Here is an 18,418-nt window from a genome sequence, read left to right as displayed (position 1 = left end):
GCACTGTTAGTTCTCTCCTGCTTTTGGATCTGGAGGTTGTAGGGGCAATACCTCGGCGGCAGCGTTGGTGGTGGTCACTTCTCGCGAGGAACTAGCGACAGGACGAGAGGGAATGGGCTTGGGGTTGTGCCAGGGGAGGGTTAGATTGGAGAGGAGGAAAGATTTGTTTGCTGTAAGAGTGCTCAGGGATTGGAGCAAGCTGCCCAGGGAGGTGGTGGAGTCCCTGTGCCTGGAGGTGTGCAAGGAAGGTTTGACCACGACACCTGGGGCTGTGGTTTCATAGAATCAACCAGGTTGGAAGAGACCTCCAAGCTCAGCCAGCCCAACCTAGCACCCAGCCCTGCCCAACCAACCACACCATGGCACTCAGTGCCAACCTAGCACCCAGCCCTGCCCAACCAACCACACCATGGCACTCAGTGCCAACCTAGCACCCAGCCCTGCCCAACCCACCACACCATGGCACTCAGTGCCAACCTAGCACCCAGCCCTAGCCAAACAACCACACCATGGCACTCAGTGCCAGCCTAGCACCCAGCCCTGCCCAACCAACCACACCATGGCACTCAGTGCCCAGCCAGCCTTGGCTCCAACCCCTCCAGCCACGGCCACTCCACCACCTCCCTGGGCAGCCCATGCCAGTGCCAATCACTCTCTCTGCCAGCAGCTTCCTCCTCACAGCCAGCCCACACCTGCCCTGCCACAGCTTCAGCCTGGGGCCCCTTCTGCTGCTGCTGCCTGCCTGGCACCAGAGCCCAACCCCACCTGGCTACAGCCTCCCTGCAGGCAGCAGTGAGGTCCCTAATGAGCCTCCTCTTCTCCAGGCTACCATGTTTGAGGGACATGGTAGTTAGGTTCCAACTGGACTCAGTCTTAAGGATCTTTTTCCAGCCTTCATGACTCTGTGATTCAGTCTCACAGTTTTAGCTGCAGTCCTCTCTTAACTTAAGTTGTCACCTGTAGGTTATTGTGCTTAGTGTCAGAATGGGGGCAGCTACAGCTTCACATCAGATGGAGTTGTTGAACCCAAAACACTTCCTGTGCACTGTGCTCGTGGTGCTGTGGGAACCTGGCTTGGATTCTTGCTTTGTCTCAAGTTGAGGCCCTTAGCAGCTTCAATCTTCAGCAGCTGGGTGTTCATCACGAGCAAGCCATCAGACTGGACAAGCAGCAATCATCCTCCAACCTCCTGTGGTGTTTTGTGTGCTGATGGTTGGGCAGCAAATGTTGGCACAGCCTCTGTGGGATTTGCAGGCCCTCCCATTGCTGAGGTGGCAGCAATCACTGCTGCGCTTCAGACAGACACTGAGAAGAGCTTGAAGCACTCTGGGTTGCTTTGAGAGGAGCCAGAAGCTGCTGCTGGTGGTGGCAGTGGCTGTTGATGCACAGGAAGTGCTGGTGGAGTCCCCAAACAAGGCATCACCGAGTCGGAGAATGATTGAGGGTGGAAAGGACCTGAGAGATCATCTACTCCAACCTCCTTGCCATGGGGCAGGGAGACCTTTCAGCTAGACTCAGTTGCTCAACCTTGTCTTAGACACTTCCAGCTAGAGGCTTTAGGGCATCCAAAGTCTGCAAAAGAGAGAGCCTGGAGAAGAAAAGACTTTGGAGAGACCTTCTTAGAGCTTTGCAGTACTTAAAGGGAGCCTCCAGGAGAGCTGGAGAGGGACTTACTACAAAGGCATGGAGTGACAGGGTGAGGGGTGATGGCTTCAGACTGGTAGAAGCTGAGTTCAGATGAGACATTAGCAGGAGATTCTTCCCCTTGAGGGTGGTGAGGCACTGGAACAGGTTGCCCAGAGAAGCTGTGGAGGCTCCAAAGGTGGCAGTGTTGAAAGCCAGGTTGGATGGGGCTGTGAGCAGTCTGGTCTAGCAGGAGATGCCTCAGGCCACAGCAGTGCTGCTGAAGCTTTTCAGGCCCTTTGCAGCCCAAGCTGCTGTGTGTTGGTGGTGAAAAGTGAAGTTGTGTCTCATCTCTGTGGTGCTTTGTTCACAGAATGTCAGGGGCTGGAAGGGACCTCCAAAGCTCAGCCAGTCCAACCCTCCTGCCAGAGCAGGGTCACCTAGAGCAGGCCACAGAGCAGCACATCCAGGCAGCTTTTGAATATCTCCAGAGGGGGAGGCAGCCTGTTCCCAGGGGTTCTGTCACCCTCACAGGGAAGAACTTCCTCCTCATGGAACTTCTATGCCTCAGCTTCCACCACTGCCCCTTGTCCTGTCACTGGGCATCACCCAGCAGAGCCTGGCTCCAGCCTGCTGGCACTCACCCTGCACATATCAGCATGATTGAGGTCACACCTCAGTCTCCTCTGCTCCAGGCTGCCAGCCCCAGCTCTCTTAGGCTCTCCTCCTAACAGAGCTGTTCCATTCCCTTCAGCATCTTCATGCCTCTGCACTGGACTCTGTCAAGCAGTTCTCTGTCCTTGAGGGCTCCAGAGCTGGACACAGTACTCCAGATGTGGCCTCACCAGGACAAAGTAGGGTGACAGGAGAATCTCTCTCAACCTACTCACCAGAGCCCTTCTAATCCACCCCAGAGTGGGACTGTCCCTCCTGGCCACAAGTGCACATTGCTGGCTCATGGTCAACTTCCCACCCACCAGGACCCCCCCAGGTCCTTTTTCCCCCTCCACTGCCTTCCAGCAGCTCTGTGCTGATCCCTGGGGTTGTTCTTCCCCAGGTGCAAGACTCTATCCTTGCTGAATTTCACTACATCACTTCCCTGCCCAACTCTCAGCCTGTTCCAGTCTGGCTGAATGGCAGCACAACCCTCCTGTGTCTGTCAGCCACTCAGAGAATCAGTCAGGGTTGGAAGGGACCATAGAGATCATCTAGTCCTTGCCATGTAGTCCCCCCAGCTCTGTGTCATCAGCAAACGTGCTGACTCTGCACTTTGTGGCAGGGCTCTGGATGGACTGGAGAAGAGCTTCCAACCCAGCCTGGCTTCAGCATTCCTTCTCTCACCATAGATGAGAGGGCTTACTTCTGCTCTTCCAGTGAGGAGTGGAAGATGCAAAGATGTGCTTTGTTTCTTTCCAGCTCTCCAGGACTGCACTTTGAGTTCCTGCCTCTTCCTGGAGGAGGAGTAACATTAACCCAGCTCTTGCTCTGCTCTCTCCCCTTAGGTTGCCCCAGCTGATGGAAGTGGTCAGATCAAACTATGAAGCAATGATTGACCGTGCTCATGGAGGCCCTAACTTCATGATGCACTCAGGAATTTCCCAAGCCTCTGAGTATGATGATCCACCTGGTCTGAGGGAGAAGGCAGAGTACCTGCTGAGGGAGTGGGTGAACCTCTACCATTCAGCTGCAGCCGGCCGGGACAGTACCAAAGCCTTCTCCGCCTTCGTTGGCCAGGTAGAGCTCTTGGAAGGAAAGGTGCTTCTTATTCAGCATAGGCAGGGGCTGATGCCCCATTCCAAAGCACTTCTGACCCATCCTAGGCAGCCTTTGGAACCTTGCAGCTCTGTGGCACTTGACTGTCCCAGTTGCACCTGATTTTAGTGCTGAAGCTCTCTCAGAACTTCTGCTCCTCACCAAAGCCTCAGGAGTGACCTCTTTGACTGGAGCACAGCCCTGTGAGGAGAGGCTGAGGGAGCTGGGGGGGTGCAGGCTGCAGCAGAGGAGCCTCAGGGCAGAGCTGATTGCTGCCTGCAGCTGCCTGCAGGGAGGCTGTAGCCAGGTGGGGTTGGGCTCTGGTGCCAGGCAGGCAGCAGCAGCAGAAGGGGCCCCAGGCTGAAGCTGTGGCAGGGCAGGTGTGGGCTGGCTGTGAGGAGGAAGCTGCTGGCAGAGAGAGTGATTGGCACTGGCATGGGCTGCCCAGGGAGGTGGTGGAGTGGCCGTGGCTGGAGGGGTTGGAGCCAAGGCTGGCTGGGCACTGAGTGCCATGGTGTGGTTGTTTGGGCAGGGCTGGGTGCTAGGTTGGCACTGAGTGCCATGGTGTGGTTGTTTGGGCAGGGCTGGGTGCTAGGTTGGCACTGAGTGCCATGGTGTGGTTGGTTGGGCAGGGCTGGGTGCTAGGTTGGGCTGGATGAGCTTGGAGCTCTCTTCCAGCTTGGTTGGCTCTGTGATCCTGTTCTGCAGTTACTGTAGCCCCAAACTGTCTGTTCAGACATGAGATCTGGGAAGGGAGCTTCAGCTGAGGTTGCTGCTGGAAGCATTGAGGCCAGGCCTTTTTTCAGTGTTGCCTGGTGAGAGGACAAGGGGCACTGGGAGGAGGGCTTGATGCTGGCCTGTGGCCAAGCAGGGTGCTGCTGGAGGAGTCCAGGGCAGGCTGCAGAGCTGCTGAGGGGCCTGGAGCATCTCTGGGAGCAGCAGAGGCTGAGAGCCCTGGGGCTGAGAGCCTGCAGCAGAGCAGCCCCAGAGGGCAGCTGAGCAGTGCCCAGCAAGGGCTGAAGGAGCTGTGGGGGGCAAGAGCCTGGGGCCAGACTCTGCTCAGTGGTCCCCAGGGCCAGGCCAAAGGGCAGTGGGCACAGACTGGCACTCAGGAAGTGCCATGTGGGCAGGAGGAGAAAGTTTGGTGTGAGGTGGTTGGTGGAGGCCTGGAGCAGGCTGCCCAGAGAGGTTGTGGAGTCTCCTTCTCTGTAGAGCTTCCAATCCCCTCTGGGCACTGTGGTGCTGTGGGTGACCTGCAGGAGCAGGGGGATGAACTGGATGATCCCCGGAGGACCCTGCTGGGATTCCTGACACAGTATTCTTGGCACCTCCTTGAGTGCAGCTCCAGAGAAGTCCATGCCTCAGCCTATTTGCACTGTCTCCTCTTCCAGTTTCTGTGCTAACACCGAAGTGCTGCAGGTTTAGCAGCAGCCACTACCAAAAAGAAGTTGAAGCTCTGAAGTGTGCCCTAAAGATCTTCACTGACACAACAAATTCTCATGTGCCTTCAGCGTCCTCATGCCCTGTCTTGCAGCCAGCCTTTTCCTGCTCTCATTCCTACTGCATGACATCTCCTTGCAATGCTCCAGTGGATCTTGTGACCATTTAGTGTCACCTCACTTCTTTGTACCTTGTAGTGTGCTTCAGAAGAGTGGATTCCCACTGCTCAGTGCACTCCTGCCCTGCTTCACTCTTGCCACACTTCCTTTCTTATCTCTTGGTGCTTACTTGAAGCAGCAATTACAGGATCACAGAATCAGGCAGGGCTGGAAGGGAGCACAAGGAGCAGGCAGTGCCAACCCCTGCCATGCCCAGGGACACCCTACCCTAGAGCAGGCTGCACACAGCCTCAGCCAGCCTGGCCTCAAACACCTCCAGCCATGGGGCCTCAACCCCCTCCCTGGGCAACCCATTCCAGCCTCTCACCACTCTCCTGCTCAGCAACTTCCTCCTCCCCTCCAGCCTCACTCTCCCCACCTCCAGCTTTGCTCCAGCCCCCCCACTCCTGCCACTCCCTCACAGCCTCAGAAGTCCCTCCCCAGCTTTTTTGCAGCCCCCTGCAGATGCTGCAAGGCCACCAGAAGGTCCCCTGGGAGCCTCCTCTGCTGCAGCCTGCACAGCCCCAACTCTTTCAGGCTGTGCTCACAGCAGAGCTGCTGCAGCCTCTCAGCATCCTCCTGGCCCTGCTCTGGACACTCTGCAGCCTCTCCACAGCCCTCTTGTGCCAGGGGCTCCAGCACTGGATGCAGGACTCCAGGTGGGCTCTCAGCAGAGCAGAGCAGAGGGGCAGAATCCCCTCCCTGGCCCTGCTGGCCACACTGCTGCTGCTGCAGCCCAGGCTCTGCTTGGCTCTCTGGGCTGCAAGTGCACACTGCTGGCTCCTGCTGAGCTTCTCCTCCAGCAGCACCCCCAAGTGCCTCTGCTCAGGGCTGCTCTGCAGCCTGGCACTGCCCAGCCTGCATTGGTGCTTGGCATTGCCTCCACCCAGCTGCAGCACCTTGGCCTTGTTGAAGCTCCTGAGCTTGGCAGCTGGAGCACATCAGAAGGCAGTGTTAGCATGGAAGTGGTTTCTGTGCTCAGGCAGTATCTTGTGATGACTGCATTCATGTTTATTCATGGGGACCTCGATTGTGGCCTGCTTCAATTCAGTGTTGCTTCCTCACATCGCATTCTGTGAGAAGAAATGGTCTGGAATTGTGCCAGGGGAGGGTTGGGTTGGAGAGGAGGAAATATTAGTTTGCTGCCAGAGTGGTCAGGGATTGGCACAGGTTGCCCAGGGAGGTGGAGTCCTCACACCTGGTTTCAGAACCATGCCACTTGAGGGCATGGTTTAGTGGCCGTGGTGGGGTTGGGTTGCTGGTTGGACTCTTCCAACTGGCACAGCTCTGTGATTCTTCTGCACTAGGAAAGGATTTCCTTTCCTGGGCTGGGCTCCTCCTTGTCCTAAAGAACTCTGAAGGCAGATAGATGAATTCCTGCTGTAAGCACCAAACCCAAGTGCCTGCAGAGCGACCTCTGCGTTATGATCCTACTTCTTACTTAGCTTCCTGTCTCTGCAGTAGCAGCTTGGAGGTCAGAAAGCTTTGCTCAAAACTCACAGCTCTCCTGCAGCTTGTCTTGATTTTGATGCCTTTCAGGCCAGGGGGTGGCAAAGGAAAGGATCTCCAGTGTGATCTGGGTGTTGTTAAGGCAAACACTTCCCCCCTCCCGGTGCAGAACCCAGTCCTGGCTGCCTGTGATCCTGTGAGGCAAATTCGCTGGCCAAAGGCACTTTGCTTCTACACAGTGTTAGTGCAGAGCTGCGAGGGGGAGGAGGCTGAGGAGGGCTCTGGAGGGAGGCAGGAGGCTGAGGAAGGGGGAGAGGAGGTAGGAAGCAGAGGAAGGGGGGGAGGAGGTAGGAGGCTGAGGAGGGGGGGAGAAGGTAGGCTGAAAAAGGGGAGGAGGTGGGAGGCTGAGGAGGGGAGGGGAGGGAGGCAGGCTGAGATGAGGAGGGGTGGGAGTGAAGGAGGTAGGTGGAGATGAGGAGGAGTGGGGGTGAAGGAGGTAGGAGGCTGAGATGAGTAGGGGTGGGGGGGAAGGAAGTAGGAGGCTGAGATGAGGAGGGGTGGGGGTGAAGGAGGTAGGAGGCTGAGATGAGGAGGAGTGGGGGTGAAGGAGGTAGGAGGCTGAGATGAGTAGGGGTGGGGAGGAAGGAAGTAGGAGGCTGAGATGAGGGGGGGTGGGGGTGAAGGAGGTAGGAGGCTGAGATGAGGAGGGGTGGGGGTGAAGGAGGTAGGAGGCTGAGATGAAGAGGGGTGGGGGGAAGGAGGTAGGAGGTGGAGATGAGGGGTGGGGGTGAAGGAGGTAGGAGGCTGAGATGAGGAGGGGTATGGGGGAAGGAGGTAGGAGGCTGAGATGAGGAGGGGTGGGGGTGAAGGAGGTAGGAGGCTGAGATGAGGAGGGGTGGGGGTGAAGGAGGTAGGAGGCTGAGATGAGGAGGGGTGGGGGGGAAGGAGGTAGGGGGCCGAGGGTGGTGGGGGAGGAGGTAGGAGTCCGAGGTCTTCCCCTGGTCAGCTCCTAAAAGCCAGGGAGACTGAAGCCCAGTGCCGCCCTTTGCAGTGCCGAGCTGGGTGCTGCTGGCAGCACTGCTCCCGACCACACTCCTCAGCGCTGCTCAAACACGAGGTGGGCAGAGGGAGCTCCCCCCGGCAGTGAATGCAGGCACCAGAAGGCTGTTGGCAGCCCCCAGCTGCCTCGAGAAACAAACTCCTGCTGCTGGCGCCGAGCGGCAGAGGTCGCCTGCTGCCCGCGGCTAAGCTTTGGCGGTGCCGCGGTGGGGGACGCAGCTCTGAGGCTCTCTGCTTGCCCGGGCAGATGCACCAGCAGGGGATCCTGAAGACAGACGACCTGATCACTCGCTTCTTCCGCCTCTGCACCGAGATGTGCGTGGAGATCAGCTACCGCGCCCAGGCCGAGCAGCAGCACAACCCCGCGGCCAACCCCACCATGATCCGTGCCAAGTGCTACCACAACCTGGACGCCTTCGTCAGGCTCATCGCCCTGCTGGTCAAGCACTCCGGGGAGGCAACCAACACAGTCACCAAGATCAACCTCCTCAACAAGGTCAGGGAGCCCCACGCTGCCTTTGGGTTCCTGCTCCAGGGCAGGGCGTGCCTGGCCATGGCAGGGGGGGTTGGAACTAGGTGGTCCTTGTGGTCCCTTCCAACCCTGCCTGGTTCTGTGAGGGTGGAGGGGGTGAGCTGAAATGGATCTTGAGAGGTTCAGTAAGGCTAAGGGCAAGGTCCTGCTCCTGGTATGGAGCAGTCCTCTCTGTAGATGCAGGCTTGGGGGTGAGGAGATTGAGAGCAGCCCTGCAGAGAAGGGCTGCTGGGGGAGAAGCTGGGCAGGAGGCAGCAGTGGGCAGTGGCAGCACAGAAGGCCAGGGGCAGCCTGGGCTGCATCCACAGCAGCGTGGGCAGAGGGGGAGAGAGGAGATCCTGCCCCTCTGCTCTGCTCTGGGGAGACCTCAGCTGCAGGGCTGGGGCCAGCTGTGGGGCCCTCAACAAACACAGAAGCACTTCAGGGAGTTTGATCTTGTTGCCAGTGTAAGTGTTGGCTGGTGGGGAAAATGTGTCCTCCAGAGGCTGTGTGCCCTGGAGTGCTCAGCCAACCCTGGGGTTCATCACCAGGGCCAGCAGTGGGCACTGGCAGCACAGAAGGCCAAGGGCAGCCTGGGCTGCACCCACAGCAGCGTGGGCAGAGGTGGAGAGAGAAGATCCTGTCCCTCTGCTCTGCTCTGGGGAGACCTCAGCTGCAGGGCTGGGGCCAGAACTGAAGTTCTCTGCACAAGAAGGACATGGAGCTGCTGGAGAGGTTCCAGAGGAGGCCTCTGAGATGCTGTGAGGGCAGGAGAAGCTCTGCTGTGGGCACAGCCTGGCAGAGTTGGGGCTGTGCAGCCTGGAGAAGAGAAGGCTCCAGGCAGACCTTAGCTGCGGTTCAATACCTGCAGGGGAGCTGCAGCAGGCTGGGGAGGGACTGCTCAGAAGGGGCTGTGGGCACAGGCTGAGGGCAGTGGTTTGGAGCTGGAGCAGGGCAGAGTTAGGTAGGGCATCAGGAGGGAGTTGTGCAGAGTGAGGGTGGGCAGAGCCTGGCACAGGCTGCCCAGGGAGGTTGCGGAGCACAGAATCACCCAACGTGATCTTTGATCACGTTGGGTGATTCTGTGCTCCACAACTTCCCTGAAGGTGTTCAAGCCCAGGTTGGCTGAAGCCTTCTACCTTCTCTAGACTCATCAGCTCCATCTTTTCCACCTCTCCAGGTTCTTGGCATCGTGGTGGGAGTCCTGCTGCAGGACCACGACGTGCGGCAGAGCGAGTTCCAGCAGCTCCCTTACCATCGCATTTTCATCATGCTGCTCTTGGAATTAAATGCTCCTGAACATGTGCTGGAAACCATCAACTTCCAGACCCTCACAGCTTTCTGGTATGTATTTTGGAGGTGGTTGGAGCAAAGTGGTTCACCTGCAGGCTGTCTTCTTCCTCTGGGGTGGTTTAATTGCCTGCAGAGTTGACTGGTTGGAAAGGAGGCTGAACGGTGCAGCCCAAGATGCTGTTTGCTTTGTGTAGGGCTGGGAAGGTTTTTGCCCTGGATGTTAATGGAAGAGCAATCCTGTTGCTGTGCACTTCTAACCTGCTCTAACTTTTCTTTCAGTAACACATTTCACATCCTGAGGCCTACCAAAGCTCCAGGTTTTGTTTATGCCTGGCTGGAACTCATCTCCCATCGGATATTTATTGCAAGAATGCTGGCACATACACCACAGCAGAAGGTGTGGCTGCAGTTTATCTCTTCTCAGTCAATTTAAAAGCTCACACAGATGCTGATCTGCTGTGGTGCTGTTTCCCATCACTCCAAAGGCACTAGTAGCATGGCTGGGCTGTCCTGTTGTTGTCTGCCTTATTCACAGTCACCTAACAGCATGGAGGGGAGAGTCTTTGTGGCAATAAACAGGGCAACTTGACCTTAATGTTGTCCAAATCTGGAAGAGCTGTAGCCCAGAGCAGAAGCTGCTGACTCAGCATGGCACATGGAGTGTTCTGGAAACACCCACTGCACGTGATCCCTCCCTGGAGCTGTTCATGGCCTTGAACAACCTGAGATGTCCTTGCCCGTAGCAGAGGTTTGGAGCTGGCTGATCTTTAAGGTCCCTTCCAAGCCCAACTCATTTGATGAGTCTGTGGTGGGCTGAGCTGTGCTGCACTCACTGCTAGAGCAAGCAGCAGGACAGAATCCAAGCTGTCAGGAAAGCCCAGTCTAATCCTAGTCTTGCAGGGAAGACTTCCCCACTGCACCTTTTTCCACCAGCTGTGTTTTTGTCTTGGCAGGGTTGGCCAATGTATGCCCAGCTGCTGATTGACCTCTTCAAGTACCTGGCTCCTTTCCTTCGAAACGTGGAACTCACCAAACCTATGCAAATCCTCTACAAGGTAAAGCAAGAAATGGCAGCCAAGAGCTGGCTGCTGCCAAGCAAGAAGGCAGAGATGTGCTGGTAGCAAAATGGGATTCACCTGGGAGGGGCAGCTCAGGGTTCCAGTGGCATCCTGGGCTGGCTGAGGAGCAGTGTGGGCAGCAGGAGAAGGGAGGTTCTTGTGCCCCTGTGCCCAGCCCTGCTCAGGCCAGCCCTGGAGTGCTGTGTCCAGCTGTGGGCTCCTGAATTGCAGAGAGCTGCTGAGGTGCTGGAAGGTGCTGAGAGAAGGGCAGCAAGGCTGGGGAGGGGCCTGGAGCACAGCCCTGTGAGAGGAGGCTGAGGGAGCTGGGGGGGTGCAGGCTGCAGCAGAGGAGCCTCAGGGCAGAGCTGATTGCTGCCTGCAGCTGCCTGCAGGGAGGCTGTAGCCAGGTGGGGTTGGGCTCTGGTGCCAGGCAGGCAGCAGCAGCAGAAGGGGCCCCAGGCTGAAGCTGTGGCAGGGCAGGTGTGGGCTGGCTGTGAGGAGGAAGCTGCTGGCAGAGAGAGTGATTGGCACTGGCATGGGCTGCCCAGGGAGGTGGTGGAGTGGCCGTGGCTGGAGGGGTTGGAGCCAAGGCTGTCTGGGCACTGAGTGCCATGGTGTGGTTGTTTGGGCAGGGCTGGGTGCTAGGTTGGCACTGAGTGCCATGGTGTGGTTGGTTGGGCAGGGCTGGGTGCTAGGTTGGGCTGGATGATGTTGGAGGTCTCTTCCCACCTGGTTGACTCTGTTCTGTTCTTGGAGTTCACCCTGCTGTGTGGCACAGATCCAGCCTCCCTCTCCAGCCCAGCATCTTGCTCTCTGTCAGGCTGGCTCTGCCCTGCCCACGCTGGGCCACTGCCAACCTCTCCTGTTTGTCATTCCCAGGGCACCCTGCGTGTGTTGCTGGTCTTGCTGCATGACTTCCCAGAATTCCTTTGTGACTACCACTATGGGTTCTGTGATGTGATCCCACCCAACTGCATTCAGCTAAGGAATCTCATCCTGAGTGCCTTCCCGCGGAACATGAGGCTTCCAGACCCCTTCACCCCCAACCTGAAGGTAGGACTTGCTGTCGTGGTTTGCCTTGCAAGGGACCCTGAAGAGCTGCCCTGCCTGTAGGGAAGCCAGCACCGACCCCCTCCCGCCAGCACCGACCCCCTCCCGCCAGCACCGACCCCCCTCCCGCCAGCACCGACCCCTCCTGCCAGCACCGACCCCTCCCGCCAGCACCGACCCCTCCCGCCAGCACCGACCCCCTCCCGCCAGCACCGACCCCTCCTGCCAGCACCGACCCCTCCTGCCAGCACCGACCCCCTCCCGCCAGCACCGACCCCCTCCCGCCAGCACCGACCCCCTCCCGCCAGCACCGACCCCCTCCTGCCAGCACAGACCCCCTCCTGCCAGCACAGACCCCCTCCCGCCAGCACCGACCCCCTCCCGCCGGCACCGACCCCCTCCCGCCAGCACCGACCCCTCCCGCCAGCACCGACCCCCTCCCGCCAGCACCGACCCCCTCCCGCCAGCACCGACCCCCTCCTGCCAGCACAGACCCCCTCCTGCCAGCACAGACCCCCTCCCGCCAGCACCGACCCCCTCCCGCCAGCACCGACCCCCTCCCGCCAGCACCGACCCCTCCCGCCAGCACCGACCCCGCCCGCCAGCACCGACCCCTCCTGCCAGCACCGACCCCTCCTGCCAGCACAGACCCCTCCTGCCAGCACAGACCCCTCCTGCCAGCACCGACCCCCCTCCCGCCAGCACCGACCCCCTCCCGCCAGCACCGACCCCCTCCTGCCAGCACAGACCCCCTCCTGCCAGCACAGACCCCCTCCCGCCAGCACCGACCCCCTCCCGCCAGCACCGACCCCCTCCCGCCAGCACCGACCCCTCCCGCCAGCACCGACCCCTCCCGCCAGCACCGACCCCTCCTGCCAGCACCGACCCCTCCTGCCAGCACAGACCCCTCCTGCCAGCACAGACCCCTCCTGCCAGCACCGACCCCCCTCCTGCCAGCACCGACCCCTCCTGCCAGCACCGACCCCTCCTGCCAGCACCGACCCCCCTCCTGCCAGCACCGACCCCTCCTGCCAGCACCGACCCCTCCTGCCAGCACCGACCCCCTCCCGCCAGCACCGACCCCCTCCTGCCAGCACAGACCCCCTCCTGCCAGCACCGACCCCTCCTGCCAGCACCGACCCCTCCTGCCAGCGCAGACCCCTCCTGCCAGCGCAGACCCCCTCCTGCCAGCACAGACCCCCTCCTGCCAGCACCGACCCCTCCTGCCAGCACCGACCCCCTCCTGCCAGCACCGACCCCCTCCTGCCAGCACAGACCCCTCCTGCCAGCACAGCTTGCTCCAGGTCTCATCCAGCCTGGCCCTGAGCACCTTCAGGCAGAGGACATCCACAGCCTCCCTGGGCAACCTGTGCCAGGCTCTCCCCACCTTCACTGCTAACAATTTCTTTCTCCTCTCCCCTCTCCCAGTTCAAAGCCATTGTCCCTCCTCCTGGCACTGCCAGCCCTGGTCCAAGTCCCTCCCCAGCTCTCCTGCAGCCCCTTCAGGCACTGCAAGGCTGCTCTGAAGTCTCCCTGGAGCCTTCTTTGCTCCACCTCAGCAGCCCCAGCTCTCCCAGCCAGTCCCCATAGCAGAGCTTCTCTGGCTCTCTGGTCATCTCAGTGGCCTCCTGGACCCTCTCCTGCCCCTCCTGTGCTGAGACTGCAGAACTGGAGGCAGTGCTGCAGATGTGGTCTGAGCAGAGGGGCAGAATCCTCTCCCTGCTTTTACTCTCTGCTCTCAGGTCCTTCAGGCAGTGATTTAACAGCTTCCAGAGAGCTGCCCTCCAATCTCAGTGTTGCCTTTCCTCATTGCTGCGAGGCAGAAGTGCTCCACAGCTCCAGCTGCTGTAACCTCCCCTCCAGCTCTGTTCCTGCTGATGGCTGAGCTGCCTCTGGCTTTTCTCTTCCACAGGTGGACATGCTGAGTGAGATTAACATTGCTCCACGGATCCTCACCAACTTCACTGGGGTGATGCCACCTCAGTTCAAGAAGGACTTGGATTCCTATCTCAAGACACGTTCTCCAGTCACCTTTCTGTCTGACCTGCGCAGCAACCTGCAAGTGAGTGCCTCATGGCTGAGGGTGCTGGCTTCAGAGCATCTGTCCTGCTCCCTGAGCCACCCTCCTGGCCTGCAGGACTCCTGGCTGGAGCCAGCCTGGGCTGCAGGCAGTAGAAATGCTCAGTCCTCTGAGCACTTCTCCCCTAGCAGGATGCTCCTCCTGGTTTGGGGCCAAGTGGAGCTTCAGGAAAGAGAAAGATTTAATTTCATGACTTTAAATTGATCTCTGAGTGTAAAGGCTTTATCTGCCTGAGCTGCCAGATGGTTGTAGTGAACATCAACATGAGGCAGCAGTGTGCCCAGGTGGGCAGCAGAGCCAGTGGCATCCTGGGCTGGCTGAGGAGCAGTGTGGGCAGCAGGAGAAGGGAGGTTCTTGTGCCCCTGTGCCCAGCACTGCTCAGGCCAGCCCTGGAGTGCTGTGTCCAGCTGTGGGCTCCTGAATTGCAGAGAGCTGCTGAGGTGCTGGAAGGTGCTGAGAGAAGGGCAGCAAGGCTGGGGAGGGGCCTGGAGCACAGCCCTGTGAGGAGAGGCTGAGGGAGCTGGGGGGGTGCAGGCTGCAGCAGAGGAGCCTCAGGGCAGAGCTGATTGCTGCCTGCAGCTGCCTGCAGGGAGGCTGTAGCCAGGTGGGGTTGGGCTCTGGTGCCAGGCAGGCAGCAGCAGCAGAAGGGGCCCCAGGCTGAAGCTGTGGCAGGGCAGGTGTGGGCTGGCTGTGAGGAGGAAGCTGCTGGCAGAGAGAGTGATTGGCACTGGCATGGGCTGCCCAGGGAGGTGGTGGAGTGGCCGTGGCTGGAGGGGTTGGAGCCAAGGCTGGCTGGGCACTGAGTGCCATGGTGTGGTTGGTTGGGCAGGGCTGGGTGCTAGGTTGGCACTGAGTGCCATGGTGTGGTTGGTTGGGCAGGGCTGGGTGCTAGGTTGGCACTGAGTGCCATGGTGTGGTTGGTTGGGCAGGGCTGGGTGCTAGGTTGGCACTGAGTGCCATGGTGTGGTTGTTTGGGCAGGGCTGGGTGCTAGGTTGGCACTGAGTGCCATGGTGTGGTTGTTTGGGCAGGGCTGGGTGCCAGGCTGGTCTGGCAGAGCTGGGAGCTCTCTTCCCACCTGGTTCTCTCTGTCTCACTGCAGCAGTGGCTGACCCTGCCCCAGGCTGCCCAGGGCAGTGCTGCAATCCCCATCCCTGGGGGAGGTTTCAAAGCTGTGCAGGTGTGGTGGTGCCAAGGGACACAGTTTAGTGTCAACCTGGCAGCTGGACTCAGATGATCTTAAAGGTCTCTTCCTACCACAAGCATGGCATGAGTCTGTTGCAGCTCCAGTGGCTGAAGGAGCACAGGGTGGTAAAGCTGCTCCTGTCTGTGCCCTTAGGTCTCCAACGAGCCTGGCAACCGCTACAACATTCAGCTGATCAATGCCCTGGTGCTCTACGTGGGCACTCAGGCCATTGCTCACATCCACAACAAGGGCAGCACACCCTCCATGAGCACCATCACCCACTCAGCACACATGGACATCTTCCAGAACTTGGCAGTGGATCTGGACACCGAAGGTGAGCTGCTGCTGAGGCTGAGCTGGAGCTTCAGAGCAGGTCCTGCCTCACGCCTCAAACCCTTTGTCTGGTGGATGGTCACAAGCAGGGGGTGTGATGGCAGTGCCCAACTGAGGGATGTGCAGGTGGAGATAAGGCCCTCAAGTGGCCTAGACTGGTACTGGGAGTGTTCAGTGTCTCCTTCAATGCCATGTAAGGGTCAGGTGCAGCTCAGTCTTGCAGGTGACAGCAAATGGAGTGGTGCTGTTGACACACCTTAGGGGCAAGATCTGCTCGGAGCAATGTGGACAGGTTGCAGGAGTGGGAGCAGGTGGAGCCTGGCAGGCTCAGCAGGGCCAGGTACAAGGTCCTGCACCTGGGGCAAGGCAGCTCCTGGTGTCAGTCCAGGCTGGGAGTGCAGGGCTGGAGAGCAGCCCTGAGGAGGAGGACTTGGGGGTGCAAAGCTGGAGAGGAGCTGGCACTGAGTGCTGCCAGCCCAGCCCCAGCTCTGTCCTGGGCTGACCCCCAGCAGCAGGGGCAGGGGGGGGATTCTGCCCCTCAGCTGGGGCCAGCTCTGGAGCCCTCAGCACAGACAGGGATCTGGTGGAGCTGAGCCAGAGGAGGCCACAGCAGGGCTGGATGGGCTCTGCTGTGAGGCCAGGCTGGGAGAGTTGGGGGTGTTCAGCCTGGAGAGGAGAGGGCTCCAGGGACACCTTCTGGTGGGTTTTCAGTGCTGAAAGGGGACGATCAGAGAGCTGGGGGCAGAGTTTGGAGCAGGTCCTGTTGTGCCAGGCCGAGTGAGGATGGTTTGAACTGCAAGAGGGAGCTTGAGAGTGGAGAGAAGGGAGAAGCTTTTGACACTGAGGGTGGTTTGGGTCGCCCGGAGAGGTGGGAGCTGCCCTGTCCTCGGCTGGTTTAGTTTCTTGTGCTGGCAGAGCCTGCCCTGAGGCAGTGCTGGCTGCTGGCTGTGCCTCAGGAGGGCCTCTGCTGGCTGTCCCCTGCAGGCAGGTACCTGTTCCTGAACGCCATCGCCAACCAGCTGCGCTACCCCAACAGCCACACGCACTACTTCAGCTGCACCATGCTCTACCTGTTCGCAGAGGCCAACACCGAGGCCATCCAGGAGCAGATCACCAGGTGAGAGGGAAGCCTTCAGCCCCTCCTGCTGCCTTCCTGCCCTCCACGTGCTTTGGGCTCGCTCTTAACTCCCTTCCCTTGCTGCTTTCAGGGTTCTCCTGGAACGACTGATTGTAAATAGGCCTCATCCCTGGGGTCTCCTCATCACCTTCATTGAGCTGATCAAAAACCCAGCTTTTAAGTTCTGGAACCACGAGTTCGTTCACTGCGCGCCGGAGATTGAGAAGTGAGTACAGCCGCACCCGGCCCGCAGCGCCTGCGCCAGGGCACCCGCAGCGGCCGCCGCCAGGGGGCGAGCGCCGCCCGCAGCGCCTGCGCCCTCACCGCACTCACCTCGCTTCTTGCCTCCTCCCTTTGCCCCTCTCTCCTCCCCTCTCCCCTTCCTTTGCCCCTCTCTCCTCTCCCCTTCCTTTGCCTCTCTCTCCTCTCCCCTTCCTTTGTCCCTCTCTCCTCTCCCCTTCCTTTGCCCCTCTCTCCTCCCCTCTCCCCTTCCTTTGCCCCTCTCTCCTCTCCCCTTCCTTTGCCCCTCTCTCCTCTCCCCTTCCTTTGCCCCTCTCTCCTCTCCCCTTCCTTTGCCCCTCTCTCCTCTCCCCTTCCTTTGCCCCTCTCTCCTCTCCCCTTCCTTTGCCCCTCTCTCCTCTCCCCTTCCTTTGCCTCTCTCTCCTCTCCCCTTCCTTTGCCCCTCTCTCCTCCCCTCTCCCCTTCCTTTGCCACTCTCTCCTCCCCTCTCCCCTTCCTTTGCCCCTCTCTCCTCTCCCCTTCCTTTGCCCCTCTCTCCTCTCCCCTTCCTTTGCCCCTCTCTCCTCTCCCCTTCCTTTGCCTCTCTCTCCTCTCCCCTTCCTTTGTCCCTCTCTCCTCTCCCCTTCCTTTGCCCCTCTCTCCTCCCCTCTCCCCTTCCTTTGCCCCTCTCTCCTCCCCTCTCCCCTTCCTTTGCCCCTCTCTCCTCTCCCCTTCCTTTGCCTCTCTCTCCTCTCCCCTTCCTTTGTCCCTCTCTCCTCTCCCCTTCCTTTGCCCCTCTCTCCTCTCCCCTTCCTTTGCCCCTCTCTCCTCTCCCCTTCCTTTGCCCCTCTCTCCTCTCCCCTTCCTTTGCCCCTCTCTCCTCTCCCCTTCCTTTGCCCCTCTCTCCTCCCCTCTCTCCTCCCCTCTCTCCTCCCCTCTCTCCTCCCCTCTCTCCTCTCCCCTTCCTTTGCCCCTCTCTCCTCCCTCTCCCCCCCGTCCCTCTCCCCCCCGTCCCTCCCCCCCCGTTCCCTCTCTCCTCCCTCTCCCCCCCCCCGTTCCCTCTCTCCTCCCTCTCCCCCCCCCCCGTTCCCTCTCTCCTCCCTCTCCCCCCCCTCGTTCCCTCTCTCCTCCCTCTCCCTCCCTCGTTCCCTCTCTCCTCCCTCTCCCTCCCTCGTTCCCTCTCTCCTCCCTCTCCCTCCCCCGTTCCCTCTCTCCTCCCTCTCCCCCCCCCTCGTTCCCTCTCTCCTCCCTCTCCCCCCCCTCGTTCCCCCTCTCCTCCCTCTCCCCCCCCTCGCCCCCTCTCCTCTCCTCCCCTTCTCTCCCTTTGCCACTCTCTCCTCTCCTCCCTCTTCCCCTTTGCCCCTTTCTCCTCTCCCCCCTCTCCCTCCCCCTTGGCCCCTCTCTCCCCCCCTTGCCAGGTTGTTCCAGTCGGTTGCACAGTGCTGCATGGGGCAGAAGCAGGCCCAGCAGGTCATGGAGGGGACTGGTGCCAGTTAGATGAGCTCGCAGCAGCCTCGCAAGTCCCCATCCCACCAACTGCCAGAAGGCTCCGTAAGGCTCCTCCTGCCCTTCCCAGCCTCCCCTCTCCCCCTTGGGCAGACACAACAGCCCCAGGGTGAAGAGTCTCAACGCTGGCACGTTCCAAAGGTTGTTTTTCTGGGGGGAGAAGGAGAGGGATGGAGATGATGATGATGATGATTTTTTTTTGGTCGTTTTTCCTTTCTTGTTTCTTTGCCTTTGGCCAAACCCCAGAAGATGCTGTGAATATCCTTTCAAACCAGTGTAAATACAAGGAAACCAGGAAACCTTTTTTTTTTCCTTTTGGTCTGGACTTTTGGGTCTGTGCAAATGGTGTAAAGAGAGGGGGGGGGGGGGGGAGGGGGGCATAAAAACAAAAGCAAAGCAAAACACAACACCACACGAAAAGGCAGGTGGGGAAGTGGTGCCTGTCGTTCACAGTAACAAAGGGGGCAGCTGCTGATGCCAAACACTTTGGCTGGGACAAAGCTTTCCTGGTCCCAACCTTCCCAGAGTTCCCAAAGAAAGACTTGAAACAAGCAAACAGAAGAAGCCAAGTTCTGGTTCTGCTATC

At 59.7% G+C, this 18,418-nt stretch overlaps 1 protein-coding gene across 7 annotated transcripts in view; it reads left to right on the top strand.

Annotated features, from left to right (window-relative positions):
- Positions 1-18,136, top strand: part of CNOT1 (CCR4-NOT transcription complex subunit 1) — a 111,701-nt gene extending 93,565 nt beyond the window's left edge. For all 7 annotated transcript variants that reach the window (XM_064160600.1, XM_064160597.1, XM_064160596.1 and 4 more), the window contains exons 39-49: positions 3,126-3,357; positions 7,729-7,977; positions 9,173-9,336; positions 9,565-9,682; positions 10,239-10,340; positions 11,223-11,396; positions 13,306-13,455; positions 14,811-14,991; positions 15,975-16,107; positions 16,199-16,333; positions 17,745-18,136. In XM_064160600.1, coding sequence (XP_064016670.1) covers positions 3,126-3,357; positions 7,729-7,977; positions 9,173-9,336; positions 9,565-9,682; positions 10,239-10,340; positions 11,223-11,396; positions 13,306-13,455; positions 14,811-14,991; positions 15,975-16,107; positions 16,199-16,333; positions 17,745-17,823 — 1,717 coding nt within the window. In that variant the 3' untranslated portion in view covers positions 17,824-18,136. The remainder of the gene's footprint in view (positions 1-3,125; positions 3,358-7,728; positions 7,978-9,172; positions 9,337-9,564; positions 9,683-10,238; positions 10,341-11,222; positions 11,397-13,305; positions 13,456-14,810; positions 14,992-15,974; positions 16,108-16,198; positions 16,334-17,744) is intronic.
- The last annotated feature ends 282 nt before the right edge of the window (positions 18,137-18,418 follow it).

This window comes from Pogoniulus pusillus, chromosome 20 (genome assembly GCF_015220805.1).
Source record: "Pogoniulus pusillus isolate bPogPus1 chromosome 20, bPogPus1.pri, whole genome shotgun sequence".
Taxonomy (NCBI): domain Eukaryota; kingdom Metazoa; phylum Chordata; class Aves; order Piciformes; family Lybiidae; genus Pogoniulus; species Pogoniulus pusillus.
Note: the sequence above shows the minus strand (reverse complement) of the source record. Positions and strands in the feature narration are given on the sequence as shown.